The 25,653-nt window shown below is 42.7% G+C and overlaps 2 protein-coding genes across 2 annotated transcripts; both read right to left on the reverse strand.

The window, feature by feature from the left end:
* Positions 1-11,431: 11,431 nt before the first annotated feature.
* Positions 11,432-15,195, reverse strand: kcnk17 (potassium channel, subfamily K, member 17). Its single transcript, XM_036542257.1, has 5 exons — positions 14,962-15,195; positions 13,610-13,724; positions 13,031-13,197; positions 12,204-12,372; positions 11,432-11,688 (listed from the first exon to the last, which is right to left on the reverse strand). Exons 1-5 carry the CDS (start codon positions 15,193-15,195, stop codon positions 11,432-11,434), a joined length of 942 nt encoding a protein of 313 aa, XP_036398150.1.
* A 2,058-nt stretch (positions 15,196-17,253) lies between these two features.
* Positions 17,254-20,328, reverse strand: LOC118786906 (potassium channel subfamily K member 16-like). The gene is made up of 5 exons (XM_036542258.1): positions 20,116-20,328; positions 19,107-19,221; positions 18,329-18,495; positions 17,748-17,916; positions 17,254-17,477 (listed from the first exon to the last, which is right to left on the reverse strand). Exons 1-5 carry the CDS (start codon positions 20,326-20,328, stop codon positions 17,254-17,256), a joined length of 888 nt encoding a protein of 295 aa, XP_036398151.1.
* Between the last annotated feature and the right edge of the window lie 5,325 nt (positions 20,329-25,653).

Consider the following 25,653-nt stretch of genomic DNA (forward strand, 5'->3'; position numbering starts at 1 on the left):
ACAGGTTTTAATCTGCATGTGAAGAATAGGCTCATTTGATATAACTATAATGTCATGGGTCCTCATACAATGGCCCATTGTGGTCACCTCCTAGTCAGCTTCCAGACTTCTCCCATCCCTTCTCTCTCTTCATTCTCATAGATATCATATGGACATTAAATGACCACCTGTCATAATCAGTGTTGTGGGAGGCAGAAATTGATGTTAGCTAAAGTAGTTAACATTAGTAACTGAACCATTTCTATGTAAACTGTAGCACAGTTGCACAGAGTCTGGTAAAATCTTTGAGTCTGTTTGAGTATATTTAGTCTTTCTGGCAGTTTCCTTTATTGTTGACGTACCAAAAGGCAATAAAAATCATCCAGTTCATCCATTGATCTGGCCAACACTACTGTGTGTAAATTACAGTCATAAGGAACATAACAACCATTATGTAAAACTGCATGGAAGTAACTTTCTGGTGCCTGTGAGGTCAAGCAGTCATTAAGATTCCACAGATCATTACTCAGATAAAAAAGCAGTTTGGCTTTATTATTAACTTAACGATAACCACCACACGAGGAATGAAAGACGGATAAAAGCTACAGACATCTTATGAGCGGATGGAGGGATTCAGTGGATGCAGATGGAGGAGCGGGGAGCAAAGGAGGCAGCTGCAGCCCCTGGTGGGGTTCTCAGCATTGCAAAGTCTGATGACTAATCTTGCCACAGCGTGAGGCTCAAGTTAGCACATGCAGACATCAAAATACTTCAACAGGGCATGAAGTGTTTCACTGGTATCGGGGCCACTTATGGAAACTGAGGTTCACAGATAGAAGTTGTGGAGTTCCTAATTATCATTACTCAGAAGAAAAGTCATTTCATTAATTTAGCCATGTTTAAGCTAATTAAGGTTGAAAATCCCAGGAGCTAGCTAGGCAGTTAACCACAAAGTAGGGAGTATCTGTTTGGTGCACGTTTTTTGTGTGCTGAAAGCCTTATATTTGAGGGGATTTAAATAAATATACAGTTTAGCTGCACAGCCACATGCACAGTTTCCACCATGGAATTACACCAGCACATGCAGTGCGCCTCAGAGTGCTGTAGCAAAACAGGTTCTGTTGAATACCACTTGCACAGCACTTTAAAATTGAACACTTTAAAATATCAAAGAGCAACTTATGAAGTGCATCTAATAAAGCTGAATGAAAGATGATAACATTTAGGTCACAACTAACTACATCAGAACATGTGTCAATCCCTTAAACATGCCACAATAAGTACACAAATGCCATTTTTAAGTGCAATACAACATTCCCCTACAACAAGACTGCATAAGGGGAAAATTAGATATACTTGGGTAAGGGAGACAAGATGCAAGTGCAATGGTATGGATAGCTCTGCTCTCACCTGACAGGAATGAAAGAGCAGAGTCAAATGACTCCACGAACCTGTTTTTCCTTGCTGAGGCAACTCCAGATACACGTGTGTCTGGTTGATTTCAAAGATAACCTGCTGCCATTTGTCGCAAAAGACACTGGTGCTGCATGTCACAGTTTGAGCCCAGTCAGCTACAGAAACATATAACAGTTTGATATATACAGTAAAATAAGAAGAGCTCTGTTTGTGAGATCCACACGAACAACTGGTTTTAAGGCACCTCAAGTCTCCTCCATAAACAAGCTGTAAAGGTTTATAGGGGAGTTCCTACAGAGCATTTAAGCACCATTCACACATGACTAGCTTTCCTGGGGTTTCAGGGTGAGTGCTGACTTTTAAATCTTTTAACCCATGGAGGTTTGGTGCATTTTCCCATGGTTCGTAAAGCTTCTCTGTACAGCATCCCTTTTCAACCATTCTTGTGGATGCAGAATTGTACAGAGAAACTGTTCCAAGAATGTAAACAAATTTGCAAAAATCAAAATGGACCTTTTTGTGGAGTGCTCAACAGTCAAATTACATTAAAATGTAAATTTAGTCATTTAGTCATTTTATTTTCTGTATTTATATTGGTTGAATTATGTTTATTAATGTTTACTTGCATGACCGAACATTAACTTGACACTTAAAACTCCTGATGTAACATATACAGTATGCATACATACACCCATACCTCTGCTATGGGAATTCTCATTTGGATACAATGTTAATCCAGGGGCAGGAGGTTACCTCATTTTGGATATGAGAATACATCCCCTTGGGACTTTGAAATACTCTTGTGTGAATTGTATTTTAGGGTGATTCTCTGCAACAATAAAAAGCCAGCCAACACCAGAAAGTGTTTGTTTGCATGTGTAGTACAAAGTATATGTCTGCAAATTCTTGAGAGAGAATACACTTGGTGTATAGTTGATATGTCTGAGCACTTTCCCTGTTTTTCATTTATATTGTCTTTTTATAAACAGAACATTGTATAAAGATATACATTGTAACAATAATGTCAAGTATTGATAGTTTTGTTTAATGCAGAATCTCACCTTACATGCCTTTTAACCCTGCTAAAATACTGCATAAGCCTCTGTTATTGTATACTCTCCAATGCCAGTGAGGTTCTGTTTGAAAAGAGGTTTTCATAAACTGATATTTGCCCTCAGGTGTGCACACTGACTGAGTCTGTTATTGTTTGAAAAGAGGTGCCTAGTCATTCTGTGAAGGATTGTTTTCTGCCGTGTTTTGACTCAAGCGTGTTTTTACATGAAAAAAAAAAATACTACAACACAGGAATGCGCCACTGCAAATAATTTCATCAAACCAAACCGCTATTGTTGCTGTTTTGGGAATCATAATAATTGTCATGTTCAGGAGGGGACATTTAACCAAAATGCATTTTCTTTCATCTTCTGATCTGTGTAACGGGAAACCAGAGGATTACGTGTCAGTTCCAAAGGAGGAAATCAGAGCTTTGAGGAGACGAGGAGGAGCCAGCTGTGTTTTGTGACTGCATTCAAAGAGGGTTTGCTCTCTCACAGTGTTCTAGTAATACACCGCATTGTGAGTTTTAATTCATTAATTTAATTCAATAAAAACACTTTTGCATAACCAGGGGAAGGATGTCACTCTGACAGGAAACAAGGGGCCAACTTCTACCACGCTCGCTGTCACCATCTCAGGTTGCTTCTTTTTCAGGCTCAGAGGACAGGTCTAAATGGGAGAGGCAAAGCAAACAGCCTTTGTTTTGCAGTCCGTGTGTCCCCTCTAAATGCTGGTTTCCTTGACTCTCTTTAGGCCTTGTTGTACTGTATGCAGTCAAGGTTGTACCTGCCATTAATGCTGTGTTCCCGGGAGGGGGCGAACATTCACAACAAGGAGAATAGTCACAGAAGATAGTCTACTGTCATGGGCTGATTGAACTACTCAACTCATGGACAGCAGAATAAAAATAAGGACTTTCTATATGGTCTATAACTAAACACTGGAACCATAGTTCAGATGCTAGCAGTTCATGGACTGCACGAAATTCACAGTTATCAGTTAATCTTCACATTCATATACAGGTAAATGAACAACTCCTAAATGGCAGTGTTGTGTTAATCACCTCAGTTACATGAACATACATTGTTTTACACATCCCTCCATTCCTTCTTCAGTTATCCAGTCGACAGATAAAAAAGAGAAAGAGAAAAAACAGATAAAAATAGAGAAGCACACGGGTACGACTACACAAAGTCACTCCAATTACCGGTAATATGAGACTTAAAGAACTAAAACATACCACATGCCATTTTTTGATTGTTGAGCTTAATGGAATCAAAATGCAATGGTACATCTACTTAAGTTACAGGAATGACCAGGTTATTTAAGCATGAGATCAGTTACATTAACCAATCAATGCAGATTGAGTGTTCTTTGTAAAATGACAGACCACTCACTTGGAAAATGACAGAGAGTGGAGAATGGATGTTTTGACTGTGGTCTTCACGAGCCTCTGCAGGTCATTTACCTTGCTGTGCATTTTTTATCAGTTGACAAGAAGTAGAGTGACAACAGACATTGGGCGGGACAGGCAGAAACGTAAAGAGATACACATGTTTGTTTTACAGAGGACATGCTGGTTCATATCAGTCATGTATCAGAGAACTCTGCCTGTGTATTGATCTGCAAAAAGATCAGTACCTTTATCTGTGTGATCATGTTTGCTTACTTTGTTAGTCGACGCAATGGAGTTTGAAGTAGTGACTTCAAAGTCGCTGTTTGTACAAATTTTTCTTGTTCAGCCTTGTTCGCTGTGAAAAGCTAGAGAGAGAGAGGGGGAGAGAGAGAGAAAGAATATGTTAGGACCTCCATAAAGAAGAATGCCTTAGAAAACAGTCAGGGGACAGGGCTGGAATTTGCCTGGAGAGGCTGTTATGACAGAATAATCTGAGCACTTTTACACCTACTGTAAGTCTAAAGCTCTTTCACCAACAGTGTCACAAACATAACAAACTAGAAAGCATTGATCTCCAGTGCAATACAAACCAAAGTTCCTCAGTCTAGTCTAAATCCTACCTTCCATAGTCTATCTCCTCAACACATATACCCACCTGAATGAGCTTATTATTTTGTCATTTTCAGTTATCTGATGAGTGTTTCTGATGTTAGTTTTGATGTGGTGAGCCTTCACTTTCAGCACAATGATCCTGAAAGTAAAACTGTCATTGCTGCTGCTCAGAGCCTCAAAGTATTATCAGAAATACAGCAAATATTTTATATCCTGAATATGTATAACTTAATTATGAATGTAAGTTAAACGATTCATTTTTTCAGCAAATCACATTTTAAAACAAGTCACCACAAATCTGGCTTTGTGTTTGTCAGGACACATAGTTTAAAGTAGGGTGCTTTGTATAACTCCAAAGAGCTAAATTCAGTATAGTCTGTGCACACATCACAATTTTATGCTTTATGTTTCATCTAATACTAGTCTAAATTGCTCAACCTTTTACTGGCTGGGAAGTACACTTACAGAAAGTGCCATTCGTCATTACTTCCTTGAGCAGGATTGGCAAAGTAATGTATTTCTTACCTTAACAGTTTGTGGTGAGTCAGGGGAAAGATAATAATGGCACTCATGATAAAGACATTAAATTCTCCCCAGGAGTGTCTTTTCTCCCCCACACACCTGCTTACACAGTTTAATCTGAACAGAGTTTGGTTTTGTTTTCAAATCACCACAGTTAACATCCTGCATTCTTTATCAGAGTCCCCTGCTTTTGCAAGGGGTAACTCTTACAGTGATCCCAGTGATGTTACAGAGAGTCCTTGAGTTGTTGAGATGATAGCTGATAACGTAACAAACAGGTTGAGCTTACATACTGGATTTTAACATACTGCTGAAATTTCTAGATAAACTCTTGGTAAACTGAAAGCTCCTACCAACAACATGTGAGTTTTACAGAATAAACCACCTGGGGGTGCATAACATTCTTGTTTTTAATATGCATGTACGCTCATGCTTCGAGGAGAGTTAAAGAGTGGGATGAGGTGATGAACTTCCAGAGAATGGGAGGGAGGGAGAGACAGAATTAAAGCGAGAGAGAGATTGAAAGAGTGCACAACTGCTACACTAGTGGAAGGGCTGTTTGCCGGAAATGCCAGACAAGTGCTCACTAAAGCCAACCTTCTCCCTCCCTCTTTGTCCTGCTCTGTTGACGGGGGGGGGGGGGTAAATGTCACTGCATGGCTGTGCAGGTGAAAAGGCAGAAGTCAAAGCACCAAAACAAAAAAAGGCAGAACATTCCTGCAGACTAGCCATCCGTAAAATCCCCCACTTCATTTCCACCAATAAGTTAAATGGCACCCGGTCGCTGGGTTTAAGCTAGAATGACACACCTTTCCCAGCTTACTGTTCCAATGCTCATTGGACTGCATCCACCCCACCCTGTACTGCCCTGGGCCCCTTTTTACCATAACCTAACGTGAGGGTAAATTTCTGACCTGTTCTTATCTTGTCATAAATTGTCCCTCCCAGTCTGAGTCAGGCTGAATAATGTTCTACTCAGGTATTCTTGTTCAGAGCTGGTATTCCCAGGAATAGAAAGTGAAATCAAGAAGCAGGTGGAATTACCCTCAATGATATGAAACCAATATACAATGGAGTGGTGTGGAACAGTAGTGCAGGAACATGTAACCAGAAAACTGTAGGTTTAAGTCCCAGGTCAGGCATTACTATTGGATCCTTGAGCAAGGAGCATTAATTGCCTCTATAATTATACAGGCGTGCAGTATAAATACATGATACGTACAAGTGTACTCTGTGCAAGCTGATGTGGATATTTGGCATGTGCCAAATAAATGCGTAAAAGTATTTATGGGTGTGCTACTGAAAATGCACACCCCAAAGTAGTCTTAATGAGGTATTATCTACTGTTGTTGAGATTTTAACGCATGTGAAGAGGTGGGTCCAGGACAGTCAGCAAATCAGAGCATCTGTATTATCAGCCGAACATGCTTTCTTCGCACACATAGACACGCAGACACAGACAGACACAGACAGTGGCCTTCTGAAAATTTTGCACTTGCTTTTGATAATAAGTAACCAAAAATGCAATCCAATGTACATACTTTGTTTTCTTTTTAAAATGATCACAGGCCGCTGGTTGAGAAATGTTTAACTCTGGGATATAACACCGCCACGTATTTCATAATACCAACTGAACTGCTTCCTTAACTCTGTATAACTGCTACACTGATTCTCCGGGACGGATGGCTTAAATGCACATTTTAATCTTCTCTGTATATTCCGGTATATACATTATTATTATTATTATAATCGAGGCAGAAGCAGAAGCAGATTTGCTGGTTCACTGGCTCTGGGCTGCTGTGGAGAGCCTTCAATCAGAGGGAAGGAGAGAACACAAGCTTGTCCCCTTTCATTTGATTAGGAGATACACAGCTGCATTGAGTGCTGAAACACTGTCTTGTGACACGAATCCCACATGCTCATTATTCAATTACTTGTCCCTCCTCTCATTGGAAACCACTGTGCTTTTACTGCACTCTCCAGGGCTCACTCATGTACGTAGTAGTGGCCCTGTCGAGTGCTAAACTCTTGCTTGGTCTTTAAAGGGGGTCACTGTAGGTTACTGTCAGACAGCGTGACACAGTGTCATTGCACATTACTCGGCAGGGAGGGACAGTAGCACTCTGACAAATCTGTGACCTGTTCCCTGCACCTCCTCCTCTCACAGGGGCTCTCCTGTTTACCAGAGGGGTGGAAATGGGTTCAGAATGTGCAAACCCCCGTCCCCAAACTCACGTGCCTCTGTGAGTCTTCTGTTGTGAAGAATTCCTTACTTTTTGGGCCAAACAGAGGCACATGGCTGTGATCTGACTGTGTGGCACCATGCAAGCTTCGCATGGAGCTTCCCAGAGGGTTCAAGGCCAGGGGTGGAGGGGAATGACCCACTCGACAAGTATGATGCAAACAGAAAGAGACAACACATTAGCTTTGTTTACACACGTACACCCCTGTTTGTTTTGCTTTCCTTTTCCCCATTGCCTGCCAGTAAAGCACCCTGGGAAGGTCAGCTGCTGTCTGTAGTGGTGGTGGTGGGGGGGGGTTGGTTTGTGAGGTGTATGTCCACATGCATGTGTGTTTGTGTGTGTGTGTGTGTGTGTACGTGCACACGTGTCTGTCGGCCTTGAAGTGAAGTGAGTCTCAGCTGAAGACCACTATCTCCCCAAAAGTGTTTGCACACAGGAAACACATAAAACAGTCCCGTGCTGTCAGGTCCTGCAGGTTGACTGCGGTTGTATGTGCGCGTGTGCTTGTGTGTGTGTGTGTGTGTGTGTGTGTGTGTGTGTGTATGTGTGTGTGCACGCGCTTGCACATATGCGGTTGCTTGTCACAAAGCCCTGTAAATACAGCACAGGTATAGACGCACTCCTACCCCACCTCATTGGTGCAGAATTCTGTGGCTTGCGGATGGAGCCCTCTCATTTTGAAGGGCATCTCTCTGTGGATGGCTTACACAGCACTGTCAACCCATGCATGCAGGGAGAAATGGCTTAGTCTGAGTCTGACCCCGTTTGCTGTATGTCTCAGGCCGGTGCTCTGCGGGTTATGCAATGCCATCAGCTTTCATCTTCTCGCTCGGAGCCGATTCACACTACACCTACCGTGAAATCTATCCACTCAGCAAGCAGGGGCATTGTTAATGCTGAGTCCATTATCTCTATGCAAAAAGCCATGCTGGAAGCCCGCTGACCCGTGCATGTGTGAGTATGAGGGAGTTGTTTCAGGTGCTGAAGATTACAGGAATCAGCAGCGGGATTCTCTTCTGAGGGGGTGAATGACCCCACCTGCCTCTGGACTTATGTAACAACCAGCTCATTGCAGTGCAATCCCACAGAGAGGGGGATGGCTGGAGAATCCGCCTTCCCATTGGTTGGGACCCAAGAAATCGAGCCAATGAGAGAAGAGAGAAGACATCTAAAAGACAAACAAATGGGACTGGACTGGGTTCATACGAAAGCCCTGAGTCCTTGCCAGCCCTACTATGAGTAGGGTAGAAAGGAGGACAGTATAGCAAAGGCCTACATTCGGGGCCCAGAAAGTAGGACAGACATACGCGAGACCAAACGTTAAGTCATAGCCACTCTGTTTCAGTAAGTATAGGGAGTGGTTATTTAAACACAATTACCTGCACACACTGCAGCCTTTTATCTCATCCATGGCCATAATATTAATCTTGTAAATGTCATTAAATATCCAAAATAGAAATATTACGACCCAATCAAAATTTTTAGTCTTAAGATATCCCAATACTTATATGATCGCATTGCCAGCACTGTTAGAACACAGTTTAATGATTGATAGCTTTGCCCCTTTTCTGAAAGTCATCTGTGTTTTTCATGACAGTCGAAAAGGTCACAGACCAACAATTATTTAGGGCAGATGGAGGTACACACAGTGCTCTGGGTGGGATGTCCATGAAGGGTAATACAAATTTCAACCAGAGGAATTGTGGGTGAATGGGTATACACAGTACCTTTCTTTCTGATCCCAGGTCAGTGACAGATATATGAGATGGAGCGAGTGCTGGTGGAGAGACCATGTGTTGGCAGTACAGGGGTCTGCCTGTGTTTTCCACCATGGAGCAGTATGACTCCACAGCTGGAGTTGGAGTTATGCGGGTGTGCCATTTGTGTGTGTGTGTTTGTGTGTGCTTGTACTGTATGTGTGTGTATGGGTGTGTGTATGTGTGTGGACGTGGGTGCATGTATTTGAGTGTGTGTGTGTGTGTGTGTGTGTGTGTGTGTGTGTGTGTGTGTGTGTGTGTGTGTGTGTGTGTGTGTGTGTGTGTCTGTCTGTCTGTGTCTGTGTCTGTGTCTGTGCCTGTGTATGTGTATGCGTGTCTTTGCATGTGTGTGTATGAGCATGAGCATGTGGAAACATGTGTGTGTATCTTGGTGGGAACTCGGGGAACAGGAAGGCACTTATTTACCCAAGAAATCAGCACTCCATCTTCAGATGGAAAGTTCCACTCCTCACCTCCGCTGCCTGTGTAGATGTAAATCCAATCTGGATGGTTTGCATTGGCTGAGTGTACACAGCTGGGGCGAGATGTCACTGCACTGCACTGCAGTACTGCAGAGTAATGGCAATACACACACACACACACACACACACACACACACACATACACACACAAACACAAGGAAGCAGATATACAGATGAACAAGCATGCTCACACACAAAGCTTGTCCAGGATGTCTACGTGCAAACTGAAAGCACGCAGAAGGAAACTCAAAGCTCAGCACAATCTTCAGAGAACATGTTCCTCTCAGAGTGACATCACTCACATTTACTCTCAGCTTCTTACCCAAACACTGGGACAACACTTCAGACGTATGGAGCTGATGGTTGTACATTTTCATTTATGGTTTGTCTTTTAACTTATGCATGCATAAATCTTTTTCATTGTGAATGTGAATGCATGTGGAAAGTGGGTAAAAGCCATGGCCCCAGGGATTCTTTTTTGGCCAAAATATTTCTGATAATACACTTGCATCATTTCTTAATCAATCATGAGTGAAAACGGCAAAGAAAACGGAGACAGATCAGACCTGAGTGAATTCCGTGCAGTGACATTTTCCCAGTGGAGCCAATCAGCTTTAGACAGGTGATATTTTATCAGTTATGTAAGCCACATTTGAATGGCCAATGCGTTTCACATTTTTCTCTTAAGCTTGTCTCTCACATTCACTTATAAATCTTCATTTTTTACATTTGCATTTTACATAAAATGCCAGATCAAAATGACCACAAGGTACAGCAAGGGATTGAAAGAACTAATCTGTAAAACTATGCAAAAGAATTTGTGTAATATATAACAGAATTTATAAATACTTGTTCTGTTGCCAAAACTCAAAAGTAACAAGTGGAAAATATATTATTTCAACTTACACAAGATGTTCCATCATACAGTTTTTTGTTCTCAAAAAAAAAAAAGAATTTATATTTTATTCTTTATTCATACAAATATTAAGGTCACATTTTATGGACACATATGAAATGGACTGCATTTCTAGATTTCATTTGTCTTGCCTTACCGGTACCAATCGATTTCAACCGATCATTATGTATTGTCTCCCCCTAGTGGCTATACTAAATAACATTTTCTATTCCAATAAAATTTACAAGGCATGGACATTTGATCTACGGCAAATAAGTGTCACATATGTTGCTAAAGAAAATAATTATGAGTATAAATAAATATAAATACATCAAATACAACAATATTACATGAAAAGATAGTTGTGTTTGATCCGGTACACTATTGCATTCTACACAATTGAGGATGTTTCAAATATATTTACTTGCTGTGACTGCGACTATTCTCATTCATATGGACTGACTGAGGTTAAAAAAGAAAAAGAGAAACATGTTTAGGGCTGAAATAAGACTGCAAAAATGAAATAGAATGATTACAAAAAAAACTGAACTGGGGAAAATCGCAGTGTACAGACATAAATGACAACATACAGGAAAAAGCATGAGTGTATCTGCTGAAGTAGAAAGAGAGCATGTCCTCCTGCTTTTCTACAGTGTGGAGTCTTATGATGATGGGACTGGGAGATTATTCACCAGGATTCTCTTCCTGAGTGGCCCTGTGTGTTTCTCCGGCAACCCTTTGACAAAAGTGAAATTAGAGCTGTGCGTGAAAAGTTTCTAGTGTGACCGGCTATACTGAACATTCATGTCCAAGGCAGCATCTGTTACATGTTTACAAAACCTTATTTACAAAGTAGTTGTAAAAACTTAATATTAAGTATCAACACTGAATTTCAGGTGAATGCAACAAGCATCTCACATAAGTGACTTCATAAGTGGATATAGAGGTGGATAAGTGATCGTATAGGCAGGTATAATGCACTGACATGTGTTGGATCTGAAAGTGCACTTCCGGTGTGGTACAGTATGTAATGGTGCTTAACCCTCATGTGACCCCATCAGGGAGAGGTATACTCACTTCTCCGGAGCTTGTATGTCCATCAGCTCTGTATTTCCACCTGACTGCTCCGCGGGTTTGTCCATACTCTGGACACTGGTGTCATTGCTACTGTCCAGCTGTTCTTTCCGCTTCTGCTTGCGCCGATTGTTGAGTTTCTCCAGGATCTCGATGCCATGGTTGATGAGGAGTGCCAGCCAGGCCAATCCAAAGAAGATCCAGGCACCCAGCATGCCCCCGTACCACTCTGGGTAGCTGTGGTCAGGGTTGCTGTCTGGAACGGGGGGCAGACACATATTAATTGAAGGGAGAACATTGCCGCTGTGAGGAGTAAAAGTAAAGAGAAAGGAATGTGGCATAAAAGGAAATGTATAAAAAGCGTCTTGAGGCTAAGATTCCAGCAGTGCATTTCCCTAATGAAGGTACATTTATGTCACTGAAACCGGTTGCAATTAAGAACGTGCAGCTATCGTTTGCCTCACATTTGACTGACCCTTGTTGATTTGGGTGTTCTCTGCTCCTTTCCTTTGCACCATGAATTAGGACAGAGTTTAGGTTCACGATATTTGAAGTCATTATTTTGGGTGATATAACTGGTTCAAGGCCAGACCTGCCCTATTTCTGAATCCTCGACCCTCTGGTTGAACGTCCAGTGTCATAACCTCTACAACCTACAGCACATGTACTGTACACATCTGTTTGACTGGTGGCCTGTGTGGAAAAGAGCTGTGCAGCCCGAGCTTCACACCGAGAGGCAAGGTGACCATGCACACAGGGGAGAGGTCCTACCTGCTACATAATCTCCAAAACCAATGGTGCTGAGGGTGATGAAGCAGTAGTAGATGGACTGGGCGTAGCTCCACCCTTCTTGCATAGTAAAAACATGCATTGGCAACACAAAGAACACCAGGACCCCCGTCACAAAGGACAGTGTGTGGACCAATACCCTGGTGCAGCTCTGTATAGACAGAGAAAAAACAGGATGCAGTAGCAGCCAACATAAGTAAGAGATCTTTCAACACTGTCCCCAGAATTTATTCTCAATTCACACCCATTCCTTCTATCCAGAACTATTTCCTGTTTTATACTTAACATGTGTTTTCTGCTTTATTGCCATTGCTGAGCATCAGTTCAGGAGCTCACCCTTGGGTTTAAGGCTGTTGGCCTAATTTATTATTGAGTGAAAAAAGTGAGGTCAGAATTAAACTGGCACTGGATTTCAACACTGAATTAAGGACTGGTCATATGCAAAGGTACTTGCCCTGAACTCAGTCAAACCTGAACCTGAAATGAAAGTAACATTTCATAGTTCTATACATACTCAGAAAAAAAATCAGGCTGTATTAACAGAAAGGTTTGTGAAAAAATTTTGAGCACTAAACATTTGTCCTATGGCAGGCTTTGACTGCATAGCTCAAGTAGTTGTTTTTTCCAAAATATATTATTTAATATATTTAGATATATTGTCCGCTGTTTTATTCATATTTTTGTACAGCATGCTTATGAGACATGAGAGGTTAGCAGACTATTCTGATTGCTCTGTTCTTATTTGTCTGTCTATGTGTTAAACAGAGAACAAAGATTGGACTCAAAAGATTACATTCCCATCAGCTCACCCTGTGATTGGTCTTCCTCTCAATGAAGTCACAAATCGCTCTCTCTGTGGCAAGCATGTACTTGCCAATCCTGTTGAGCACCACCACGTTGAGGGGGATCCCGAACAGAGCAAAGAAAACACAGAAGATCTGACCAGCCATTGTACTGGGACTCATGTTCCCATAGCCTGAGACAGAGAAAACACGCAGGCTTAAGTCCACGTTTCAAATGAAAGCAATATACTGCAGTGAAAAAAAAATGTATACAAAGAAACCAACACAGTACGTATCAGTGAACCTGATTATTCATTCACCACGGAGATTGCTTGATATCACTGAAATTCTGACAATAATTTTTCTCAAAGTATAAAATACCCCTAGCCCAAACAGTAATACAAGTAAAGCCCAGACAGCTATACAAGCCTTACAACTTTTAACTACAATTTATTCGAGGGTTGTAGGGTAAATATACCATGGAATACAGCTTGGAATTCGTACATTTGGTAAGGGTCACTCAGCCACTGATGCCAAGATAAAACTGTGATGGGCATGGAGGCGGATGTCTCTCAGTCTGCCTCACACTGTGCCCCGCTGCCTCACCTATAGTGGTGACAACAGTGGCAGCAAACACAGCCGAGCTGGTGAACTTCCAGAACCCATCCATGGTGCGGTTTCCTCGCACACTCAAACCGCTCTTAGAGACTTTCTGGATAACCTGGAGAAAGGTGGAGACATGGCACATATGTGTTATGTGTGCCTTGTCAATAAAACAGACTGCAATAAGCCATCGTCATGTTCCAGTACAGGGGTGGCAGGCATGCCATCTGCCAAGTTCCAGGTTGGTGGGGTATGCCCCATACCAATATAGAACTGAAAATGAGGCCTTTTTTGGGGGTATTCTACAGAAATTACCACAATGGCCCTAGTATCAATGGCCCCTAAAAGACTTACTCATGGTCAATCTAATTTAACTTAAATGCCAAGAATTTAGATACAGCTTCATGTAGCTACATTGGCCAAGCTTGGACTGTTTTGCATTTTATACCACTATTTTCCATTTTTTCTTTCACCTGCTTTTCATGCATGCAGCCTCAATTTGGAATCACCAAATGCACACACCAGGCTCGCCTTCATCACAGCAACCACTGCGCTCGCAGTAGATCAGTAGATCATACTCAGTCACACATAACCTATTTTACTGTCAGTCAAGCCACCTCAGGGAACAAATGTCCCAGATTGAAAGATATGTGGCATATATGTGTCAAAATGCCAGTGTTTGCATATTTCATTGCATAATCGTCTTTACTGGGCCTTCACAAATCTGACAGCCACACTTCATATACAAGCAAACACACAAACTTGGCTCATGGCATCCTTTGAGTTACACAAGCTATATCTCAGTTATGCAAGTCAGCCTGCTTGTCCTACTAAATCTTTCATTTCTTTGCAGATTTTTAGATGTAAGGAAAAAATGAAGCTGTGAATAAACCTTTGTTCTGGTTTCCTATCAGTCAATAGTTGTTTTTCATTCGAGCATACAAAGCGAAGTGAAGGGCAGTGGGATGACTATTGTGGCCAGAGATGGTTTTAGGTTCTGATAACTGGGACATCAAGGCATCACAGTAAAATATGCAATACTTGGACTGCAAAAATGGCAGTACTAGAAGCATCTATGAGTACAAATGTCAGCTCAGCAAGTAGGTAATGTGATGTACAAGGGGCTTGATTCTTTAGCAATCACTTTTATTCAAGGGTATTCCAAGAATTCTAAATTCAGTTATTCTTAAAAATAAACACATTATTTTGTCTTTAAGCTTAAAAAAGTCACATTTGTGTCACTGCATGCTAATAAGCAAAGTCTGAAATGCACGTTCCACCAGATCGTTGCCCTCCATACTGCAGCAAATCCTCTCTTTAGCCAAAGTGAGGAGTGCTCGTGCCCCGGCTCTCACCTCTGCCAGTGAGTCTAAGGACTCCTTATCCAGACACGGAAGTTTCTCCAGGAGCCTGTTTTTCTCCTCCTGAAGAATGATGATGTTCTCCTGAACCAGGTTTCCTTCCAGCTTCCAAAAAATCACTCCTCCGGTCAGCACGTACACAACATATACTGCCCCCAGGAGCAGGACAGAGGGCAGTCTCGCCGGGAGGCATCCCCGAAATAGCCTTCCATGGAGGAAGGAGAACATGTCTACGACAGTCTAGGGATTGGGGGCATCTGCTGTAGGAAAGGGCCTTGGGGGGGTGCTGGGAGTCGATTTAACTGGGCCAGGCCCAGCAGGCAAATCACCTCCACCATATACAACTCTGCCCTTTTCACCTGATAGACACCATGCAAATCCAGGCTAGAGCAGGGAGAGCGCTAGAGCCCACATGTGAGACCATGCCTTTCCAGTCAATGAGCACTGAGCTGCAGCCAGGTAAAGGACACTGAGACACACAGAGTATACGTTTTTGTACATACTGTTCAAACAGTCATGTGGTGTAGTGATGAGGAGCAGGGCTTGTAATCGAAAGCTTGCTGGTTCACTTCCCTACTGGGGTACTGCTGTTGTACCCTTGGGCAAGGTACTTTACCTACAATTACCTCACTAAATATCCAGCTGTAAAAATGGACAACATGTCATAATTGTAACCAATGTAAGTTGCTCTGGATAAAAGCATCGCTAAATGACAGTGATGTAATGTAATATAACATGAACCAGACAGACTGGTCACAATGTATCTTATCTAGAGTCTTTTCTAGTGGGGTTCCTTGATGTTGATATGGCTGTTTAGCTTCTCTGTATGAATAATGCACTAATATATTGTATGGTTTGTTCAACAGTACTGACCTGACAACATAATGAAGCATCCTCTGCAGAGCTGGTGTAAATTTCCAGAAAAGTATCTATCATCAGTGTGTTCTGATGTGTTCAGCCACAAGATGTATTAAATGCAACAAGTCTACAGACTGTCACTCAAAACACCAGCCCCATCCATTATTTGTGGACATTATTTTTGCCAAGACCTCCCAGTACTTTCGCACTGGTAGCAGCGGAACCCACTGTGCGCGACTGCACAAGGCAGAGGTGATGAATCACCAATGTGTTTGCTCAAGATAGTGCTCCTGTCCCACCATGCGGATGTCATTATCGATCCACAGAAACCAGCTCCCGAGTGACGGGCAGGACCGGGAGTGCGGTCTCTTTGTTTTTCCACTGGCAGCTTACAGTTTTGATCCAGAAGGTGTGTTTCCACCACAGATCTCAGAGTTGTTTCCTGGTATTAATACCCAGTGAGTTGAGAGATACCCAGAACACTATCATTTATGGCAGTGGCATCCAACAGTTTAATAACGGAGCTGCATTAATGAGAGGGTTCTCTGGACAGTATGTTGATGATAATGACAGCTTTGGTTAGGTGTGCAAGACTATGCTCTCAGTTTGTTTCTGTCATTGGAGGTGTGTGATCAGACATAAAGCCATGTTTTCACTCATTTTCTTCCATTTCAAGTGTGTGGCAACATTTTTCAGACATCATAAGTCATCAAAAAATCACCCAGGTCTCTAAAGGAAAACACAGTCCTGCAAGCGGTTGCCATGTGTGCGGTGTGGTGGCCGTTTGCATCTCAGTCAAATGCAGTACAAAACCGGAAACAAAAATATTTTAATCATTTACATCAACATATAAATCACATTCTGATTTGTATATACTGCAAACCATGGGGACAAAAGACAGGCCAACTACACTAATCATCACACCACAGACAATTCATGCAAAATGAGACACTGTTAAGTTCTGTTATGTTACATTTACAAGATTATGTGTACAGTAAACACAAACATCCCCTGCCTTTCTCGCACACGCACACGCACATAATCACACGCACATACGTATGTACACAAAAAACAGTTTTCACAACCAGACCTGTTAACCATAAAACCATGGTCTTTGTAGTAGGTTTTTTTGGGTCTATAAAGAGCTTTTCTACAGTGCATTTGGTCATAGTGCTGTTGCATGTTGCTTTACTGTACAGGTTATCTACAGGGTTCCCTGGGATCCTATTAGGGGTGATAGTGACACCTCTCCCATGAGCTTATTGGTGAGCATGTGTTGGGCAGGGCTGAACGTCTGAAGGAGGGAGAGGCAGATAAACAGTGGTGACCTCACCCCACTGCATTAATTAATCAAATTGAATCTTGCGAAGCTTGCCAATCTTGTCAGCAAGCACTGTGTCCGTGCACTCTTCCCACGCTGCCCTGCCCTCAGACCACCTGCTGGATTGCTCTCTGCCCAGCGCCCTCCTCCTGCTTTTCAGGCTGTTCCTCCTGTTCCCGGATCTCATGAGCATGGTGCCTGAGCTGGGAGACCTGCTCCATCACCCTGGCTCCAATGTTACAGAGCAGGGCCAGCCAGGCCAGCCCAAAGATGATCCACGCACCGGCCAGACTGCGGTAAACAGAGATATAGTGCTTATCTGGGTCAGTTCCTGTGAGGATAAGAACAGGCAGACTGTTAGCTTCATTGTGGATTGCTGCCTTCACACAGGGAAACCTTTTAAAATTTACTCATTACTCCTAGGTATGATTATTAAACATGTAATTTACCCGTTTTCATGTCAACTTAATGCTATTTCCTGATATAACACATACAAATCTCATACGTCTAATAAACTAATCTGTATTTGGTAATTGTAGGCTTTTGATGAAAAAGGGTCCAAGAATGGCATGGCATGCTGATTCAAATGTTAAGCTCTCACCCACGACGTAGTCTCCAAAACCAATGGTGCTGAGGGTGATGAAGGCATAGTAGAAGCCCTCGCCATATGACCAGCCTTCCACGTAGCTGAAGATCAGTGGGGGTATTACCAAGAAGAGCAGACTTCCCATCACTAGGAAGCAGGCCACCGCCAGGACTCCCACTGATTGCTAGGGGATTATGGGAAATCACACAAGGAAATTTACATTTATTTATTAAGAAATGTTCAAAGATGGACAATGTGCTGTTGTGATATCTGATTCAACATGCTTCAAAGTAAAGCTCTAGGCCTGTCCACAAATATATATTCATTGCTACAGAGACAGAGAGCAGTTTTCACTAGAGGGAACAGCAAACAGCATGTCTTTTTAGTACATAAACTATCTTTGACCACACAGTACAAATGGTTTTGTGACACAATGGACACGGACTTTGGAAAAAGTTCAGATAAGGACTCTGTGTTGGTAGCCACTATATCTGCTTGAGACTAAATGGAAGAACTGCAGGGTGAAAAAAGCAGACGAACAGACGCTGTGGAGTCACAGACACAGTTGAGCCCATTCCAAGCACAGGCAGAGCTACCTTGTGCTGCCCCATGTGGATCACGCCCCGCTCCATCCTCCCCAGGTGAAGAGTGAGGCATTTTCCCAGCTGGTTTAGGAAGGCCAGGTTGAGTGGAATTCCACACAGGGCGTAGAACACACAGAACACCTGGCCAGATACCGTGCTGGGGGATAGGTTTCCATAGCCTGCAGAGATACACACTGGGATCAGACCACAGGACAGACCAGTAATGAACTTTGCCACACTCGTACACACATATGTTCACACGTACAACCACGTGCGCGCACAGACAGACAGACACACACACACACACACACACACACACACATATGCACACTCGTACAGACACATACAGACACTAGTTCTCTAAAAAGTTGATGCCCCTATGAGTGAATGTTTCAAATATTTAAACTCCATTTTAGGGTTGCCATTACTGTACAGCAATATTAGACATAAACAATGAAAAGAAATAAATAAAACTCGTCAGCTACTGTAGGTCCAAGCTAGTCAATAAAGATGACCGCTGGCTTGTCAAATCATCCTATCTGTTATTAAACAAATGCAGGTAATATGGAGAGGTGAGACTTTCAATCATTCAAAGTCATCAAAGAGATCAATACTCTGTGAAATGCACACTTCTAAAGCAGTACATGGACAGGTCTAAGGCAGAGTTGCCCTGGTTGGTTCTTGGGGGGAGGTGTAAGTAGGAAGAGGGTGGAGCTTTAGGTGTAGTTTAGTTTAGGTGTTTAGTTGTAGCTGCGGTGTTGACAGAGTTGGGGGTGGGAAGGGGACTTGCCTATGGTGGTAACCACAGTACCAGCAAAGAAGAAGGAGCTGCTGAAGTCCCAGTTGCTGGGGTTGGTAGAGTTTCCAGAGGGGTTCACCCCTTTCTCCCAGGCACCTAGGATCACCTGACAGGATAGATGCCACTTAATCCATCGATCCAAGCATTAATCAATTGGCCTGGGATAACATTCTTTATGTATTTCAAATAGTGTTTCAAACAATTCAATCTGTCTATTTAAGCAATGTACTATTCCGTATTTCATGATTTATAGACAGAAAATCAGCTGAAGAATTGCAAGTATATTATAAAAAGGAGACTATCGCAAGACAGTGAAAATCAATGGTCATTCAAAAACCTGTGGGTTTTAAGGAGCACTGTATCACTACAGCAAACAGTCAATACTTGCTGTGGAACATTATTGATTTCATTTATCTAATTAAACCCCATCTAGTTCCTTGTGATGACTCCGTAACATGGCAACAGTTTATTGTCATCTCTCAAATGAAGCATGTTTATGGCTGTATCTATCTATTGCTATATCAAAGGACTAGTGGCTATGCCTTTTCTCATTTACTGTGTGCCATATATGCAGCAAAGATCAATTCTGTCAGAAGAAAAGTTTGATTCTGGAAATTTAATAGAGCCCACCTGAGAGAATATCATTTAATATAGACCTAGAAGAAGTCCATATGACAATGCCACAACATTACTTAATAACTAGGATTCCTCTGTAAAAACATAACACCACTTTTTCAAAATGTAATCATACAATACAATAAAATATAACAGCAGAGTTGGAAAATCTATTGTAATCTTTACTTAAAAAGTTAATATATATTTTGGACATTTGTTTGGACGCCCCACAAACAAGTACTCATCAGTAAATATTTTCTACATCCCTTCACTTGGTTTATCTCAAATTATTCGAGATCATGCCTATGTCCCTTTCAACAAGCACAAGAGGGAATATGAAAGCAAAAATGCAGAGAGATGATCTATCATTTTGACTCTAATGTACCTGCACAAACTTCTCCAGAGCTGGCACATCCAGACAGCTGTAGTTCATGAGGAAGTGGAGCTTCTCCAGCTGGAAGTGGTTGCGGTTGTTGCTCTCTGCCTCCCGCTCCAGCATCTGGAAGATGGTGGCGCCCAGCAGCAGGTACAGGAAGTGACCCAGCACAAGCAGTCCAGTCCAGCTGACCTTAACACCGGTCACCTGGAGCTGAGCCATGGGTGCCAGCATTAAGGGAGCAGGGGTCACCTGTCGGTCTCCTTGTATAGTTCTTACTTTGGTCTTAGGGCCTCACAGAGGAGAAAGAGTAAAGAGGTAGGAGTCCTCTGCCAGCCTAGGGAGACATCTTCGACTCAGAACACAGTCACAGGAAAGTCTTACTGCACCAGGACCAATGGAGCAATAACCCAAAGTGCTCTCCCATCTTCTGAGTCAGCTTTACCGAAGTCAGGCAGCAAAGACACACTTCAAAACACTTCAGTGAAGGCCTTCCTTCAGGAGCTTGGATAATTTCCTCTGTTTGAAGGAGAGACTGATATTTGATGGTCGGTTGTGGTGGTGGAAGAGCTCAGAGAGGAGGAGCACAGAACACCCTGCTGTCTCCTCTTGAGCAACGTCGTCGGCAGGGTCTCCAGACTGCAGCGCGAGAAGCAGCCCAAGGCAACGCGGAATCTCCATCTGATTGGCTCAGGAGTGTCACACAGGTGCTTGACGTTTGAGCAGCTCCACGGTTCCTCTGACAACAACCAAACACCCCCCAATATAATCTTGACACCCCCCCCATCCTCTCCCTTGCTTTCCTAAGAAGGAAGCTGGGCACATCAAGTCAGCAGAACATTAGTTAATATTTGACTAGATTTGCTGGTTGTTCATGCAGATTTTTGGGGATAAGCATTTCAGTGTGACAACATGGTGTTACAGCTTCAAATAAAACTGAACACTGATGTCTCATTACTCAAAACAACATTCCCAGAAATACAAACCCACAAACAGGGCTCCGTGAGCCACCTTTCTCATTCAGTAGGCAGTTAATGAAGAGATTTACATGGAGCGAGAATGGGTTCAATTTGACGCTGATTCAAAAACTCCAGTGTGGATCACCTAGCAACAAGCATCTTTGTGGAATGACCAGTGGCGATCTCTAAATACTCTGAATCAGTTTTCACAAGAAAGAATTAAAAAACAAAAAACATACAAACTGGGTACAGTAGGTGTGACATGCAATTTGTGTGCTACACAATGGTTTTGCAGTGAAAAGTTGCACTGAATCCAGGCAATGTTGATTCCCAGTACAGCACAAGGATACTTAATTTTATCTTTCACTTCATCAAATGTCTTTGTCTCAAATGTAAAATGGCAAACAGGCCAACGTATAAAACATACACATCAGTGGGTTTATAGATTGGGATGTTTAACATTTGACATTTAAAGCGGCACTAAGAGCTGAAGCTGGGCATTGTGTTTATTGAGGGTCGTAAAATCAAGTGAGAATCTCAAGCAGGAAGATAACCATTAGGTGACACTCCTCAGGCACTCTAGTAAAAACCCGGCAGTAAAAAAGGGAAAATATCAGAATCCGTTGAAATAGTTGAAAAGGCCAAGAAATTAATTCTGTCCCCATGGCCTACTTTACTGGTTGGGAGTAAAGACTGAGACTGAAGATCACAGGGCTGCATGTCTGAGTGATGGCAGTGAGACTGGGGTGCTACTGCACTGGCAGAAAGTGTATCAGGACTGGGCGGCCATAGCAGTGACCCTTTCAAGGTTGTCCTCCACATGTACAGATCATCCTGGCAAACACCAGAGGGTTCTGTTTCAAATGCAAATCACACTGATCTGGGTCTTTTGCCCCGAAAGGCAGAATGTCATTATACAAATCTGGCTGAAGCGATGCAAAAATGGGGCTTTGCTTCTAAAAAGGCAAAAGGTTTAGGATAACCCCCCCCCCGCAAACACACACACACACTTCCTTGTTGCCACTGCAGGTTGGTGCTATAGTTAGCTGAGTTTTGAACGCTTCAGCAAGGATGTAAAGAGACCTCCCTTGCCTGTTTTCCTAGGCAAAGCTTCAAACCTCTTTTCTCCTCCAAACTCCTCACATGACTCGTGTTTCCTGTAATAACCATAATAACCACGTGTCTACATATCTGCACTTTACTACCTGTTCACCAGCTGGCTCCTTCCCTTTTGAAAATGCTTTTCACCAATCTCTCACCAATATCCTGTGCTCAGAGGATACCCCTCCATTGGTATATGAATTATCTGTAATTTGGTCTGAAACCATGTGGATATGACCATGGCAATGGTCAGACTCCCTGTTTAGATACACCAATCAGGATAGCAATGTGCTCTCCCTATGAGATAGAACTCTCAGGGATGATTTCCGCTGGTGGGGTAAACACATAGGGGTGTGTGTTTCTAGGGGTGGTGCTTGAAGTGCTGAACAGTAAGCATGACTCAGTACATCAGACAGGGGGAAGGTCCTCTTTGACTTTGAGTGTTTTCCCAGCCTAGCCTGTGAGAGTTTACAGTGTGCAGATCTGATTCAAGATCAAAAGAGAATCCACTGAGCACTTATCTGCAATCCTCTGATCTAATCAGCCAATTACTGTTAACAAAGCTTTTCTGGTTTGGCAAACCCTCTGTGTAGGTATTTCATCCTACGGTACATATAGTATTAACTGCACATTAAACACAGCTCAGATGAGGAACACACCGCCTTTTCTGTTTGGGGCTGATTGCTTGTGAGACTTCATTCATTCATGGGGTAATCATTTCATATCTGTGCACACTCATTGGAGATGTGCAAAAAAATCAATCCATTCAAAGTAATTCATCGCAAAACATGTAGAGATGTGGGTTGCACATGGCTCTTGTACTTACCAAAAGCAGGTGTTAACACCTAAGGGGATCAAAAATACCTGGGGAAAGCCAGCTGTAAATCACAACAGCCTTGTGCATCGGATTGGACTAGGAGACATATGGAAACGCAAGCCATATCTGTTAAAAGTTAAAACACACAGACCTCAACGTATCATAGGAGGTGTCCACCTGAAGCGTGGCACAGTGCCTATCAACTTAGCTGCTAGCGGCATTTCCATGATCTCTCTTGGTAAACACCTCGCAAAGGTGAAATCATTAGCATATGCAATTTCAGCCACGACGCACAGGCTTTCACACCCTTAACACGGCCCTCAGTGCGTCGTGGACTAATGCTGCGTAGAACAAATGGCCTTTACTTGATACAAGTGAACAAACAAAACACAGTGAAAGCTGCATTAAGAACTTGTATTCATTAATGGGATCTTATACAGCAATGCACTTAAATTTGTTTAAAAAACATTAAAATATTTCAACAGAGCAAACAAAAACACTTCCTCCTGACCAGCCCCACTACAGGTTTTTGGCCATAAATACATAAATACTGTGCACTCCAAACCACTGTAGAATGAGATTTTTCTTAACCCATCAGGACGATGTTTTTCTGGCCGCATCAGACAGAATTTACAATGAATTAACAAAGAATAAGAATAATCACAATTAAATTTCTGAAATGATGTGCATTTTCATACAGAAATTTTCGTGCACAGTGTGTATGTACGTATCCAAGAAATAGCTGTGGAAATACAGCGTTTATACTGAAAAAAGGTCAAAGTTCCCCACAACACACAGTAAATCATTCACTGCTTATACATGTCCAGATCCCAGCACCATGAGCTGTGGCTGCCCAGTCCTATTAGTGCTCCACAGGATGGCATGAAAAAGCATAGCATTTTGAATTCACATGGCCTGCCATAGCACACATCAGTCAGACCTGCCCATGTGAAGGGTGATGATCTTAAATCACTGGCAATCCAGGCGGCTGCTGTGGGCTGGATGCGAGTGTCAGTCCACAGGGGCCTGCCTCTCTAATACAGCAGTCTCTCATTGTTCCCCTTCTGCACATGCTGTCCCTGTGTCCCCTTCAGGACAGGGGCACCACTCCTCCAGGGAGTCCTGAGTGGAAACATTTCTAACCTGGGGATGCAGGTGAGGGAGCAGAAGGAAAGAGAGCTGACAAGCAGGCAGTGGGAGGAGCCTCAGCAGCACAGCATGCTGGGTCTCCATGGGTAGCGTCAGAAACACTCACTGCTGTGCTGATCCTGAAATACACAAGCAAAAGGGAAACCAGCGAGTGAATCAAGCAAGGTCATGAATGAGTCATATCAAGTGTAGAAACATTGACTGTACATCTGCTGGACTTTTAAACAAAGCTGGTGATTTGCCTTTGTGCATGTGTACTTGGGGCCCAAATGCCACCAGAGAAATCATGTGATATACTGCGATTACACACATTGGAGTCAGACTGATAGTTACACCTGAAAAAAACATCAATGTATTTACTGAGAGGAGGATGTCTAAGAGTCCTTGAGAGGTCAGGGAAGGAGGGTGTAAGAGAGAGAGACAGAGAGAACGAGAGAGACAGTACTAAACAGAGCCAGAAGTGAGGTGTTGTTTGCAAAATTGTACACTGGAGTGTTAAATGTGGAAAATTTCCAAATCTCTCTCGGTCACCAGATGCCTCTCTTTCAAAACCAGTTTCATTGTCAGCTATGGTGAAGAATGACTGACTGTTTTCCACACCCTTGCTGTGACACCTCAGTCAAAAGCCCAATCTTCTGTAGGAGTACTTGCTGTAATGATCCTTCAGTAGAAGTAAGGTTTCCCAGTGCAAAATACAATATTTATAAGAGAATATGAGTAATGAGACCCTCCGATAATTCAGAGACTGTCTGCTACTGAGCTTCCTGGTTATAAAGCAAGCCTTGGGCATATGTGATGAACCCCAGCACAGGTATGGCCAATCAGAAATTGAAGTTTTCCAGTGCTGACATCATCACACAACAGTCCAGGTTGACATCCCAATAATGGCCTGGCGCTGCGTGAACTCCTCTGTGGCCGGGGCATCAGGTCCCCTGAGAGTGCAGTGGAGTGGGCCTAATTGATGGCCTGGATAGGTGTCCGCTGTGTTTGCCAGGTGCTGTTAAGAATGACTAATGAGGCTCCCCCCAGTACACTCTCTGATAGAGAGACTGTTTAAACAACAAACCTTCTGCTCCTAAGAGGAAATCATACAGCACTCTGCCCCATTAATGACACCATCTGTCCTTGGACACATACACACACACACATGCATACGCGTGTGAAGAGACACACACACATACACACACACACACACACACATTTACATTTACATTTATTTATTTAGCAGACGCTTTTATCCAAAGCGACTTACAAAAGTGCATACAGCAAGTATAGCGACAGTACGGGGACAGGATGTGTACAGTTCCACCATGAGACAGTTCTCAGCTGAGAGCGAGGTCTGTTTGAGGACACAGTACTATTAGATTTGTACAATTACAGCCTATAGGGCAACTAATACGATACACTTTCAAACGGCGGACTTCGACAACTTCAAACGGCGCAATGAGCGTCAGGGTAAAGGCGGCAACAAGAAACAATTTAAAAAGCACAATTTAAAAAGCACAGCAATTTACGACAGCA

This window comes from Megalops cyprinoides, chromosome 12 (assembly GCF_013368585.1).
Source record: "Megalops cyprinoides isolate fMegCyp1 chromosome 12, fMegCyp1.pri, whole genome shotgun sequence".
Classification (NCBI taxonomy): Eukaryota; Metazoa; Chordata; class Actinopteri; order Elopiformes; family Megalopidae; genus Megalops; species Megalops cyprinoides.

Bases quoted from the DNA above. Each gene is read 5' to 3' on its own strand.
- kcnk17 (XM_036542257.1), bottom strand. From the start codon at position 15,195: ATGTTCTCCTTCCTCCATGGAAGGCTATTTCGGGGATGCCTCCCGGCG. The intron at 13,725-14,961 runs GTGAGAGCCGGG...ACCTTTCTCCAG, and splicing joins CCTTAGACTCACTGGCAGAG to GTTATCCAGAAAGTCTCTAA. The intron at 12,373-13,030 runs GTGAGCTGATGG...CTGTCTATACAG, and splicing joins AGAGGAAGACCAATCACAGG to AGCTGCACCAGGGTATTGGT.
- LOC118786906 (XM_036542258.1), bottom strand. From the start codon at position 20,328: ATGGCTCAGCTCCAGGTGACCGGTGTTAAGGTCAGCTGGACTGGACTG. The intron at 19,222-20,115 runs GTACATTAGAGT...CTATCCTGTCAG, and splicing joins CTCTGGAGAAGTTTGTGCAG to GTGATCCTAGGTGCCTGGGA. The intron at 17,917-18,328 runs GTAGCTCTGCCT...ATAATCCCCTAG, and splicing joins TCCACATGGGGCAGCACAAG to CAATCAGTGGGAGTCCTGGC.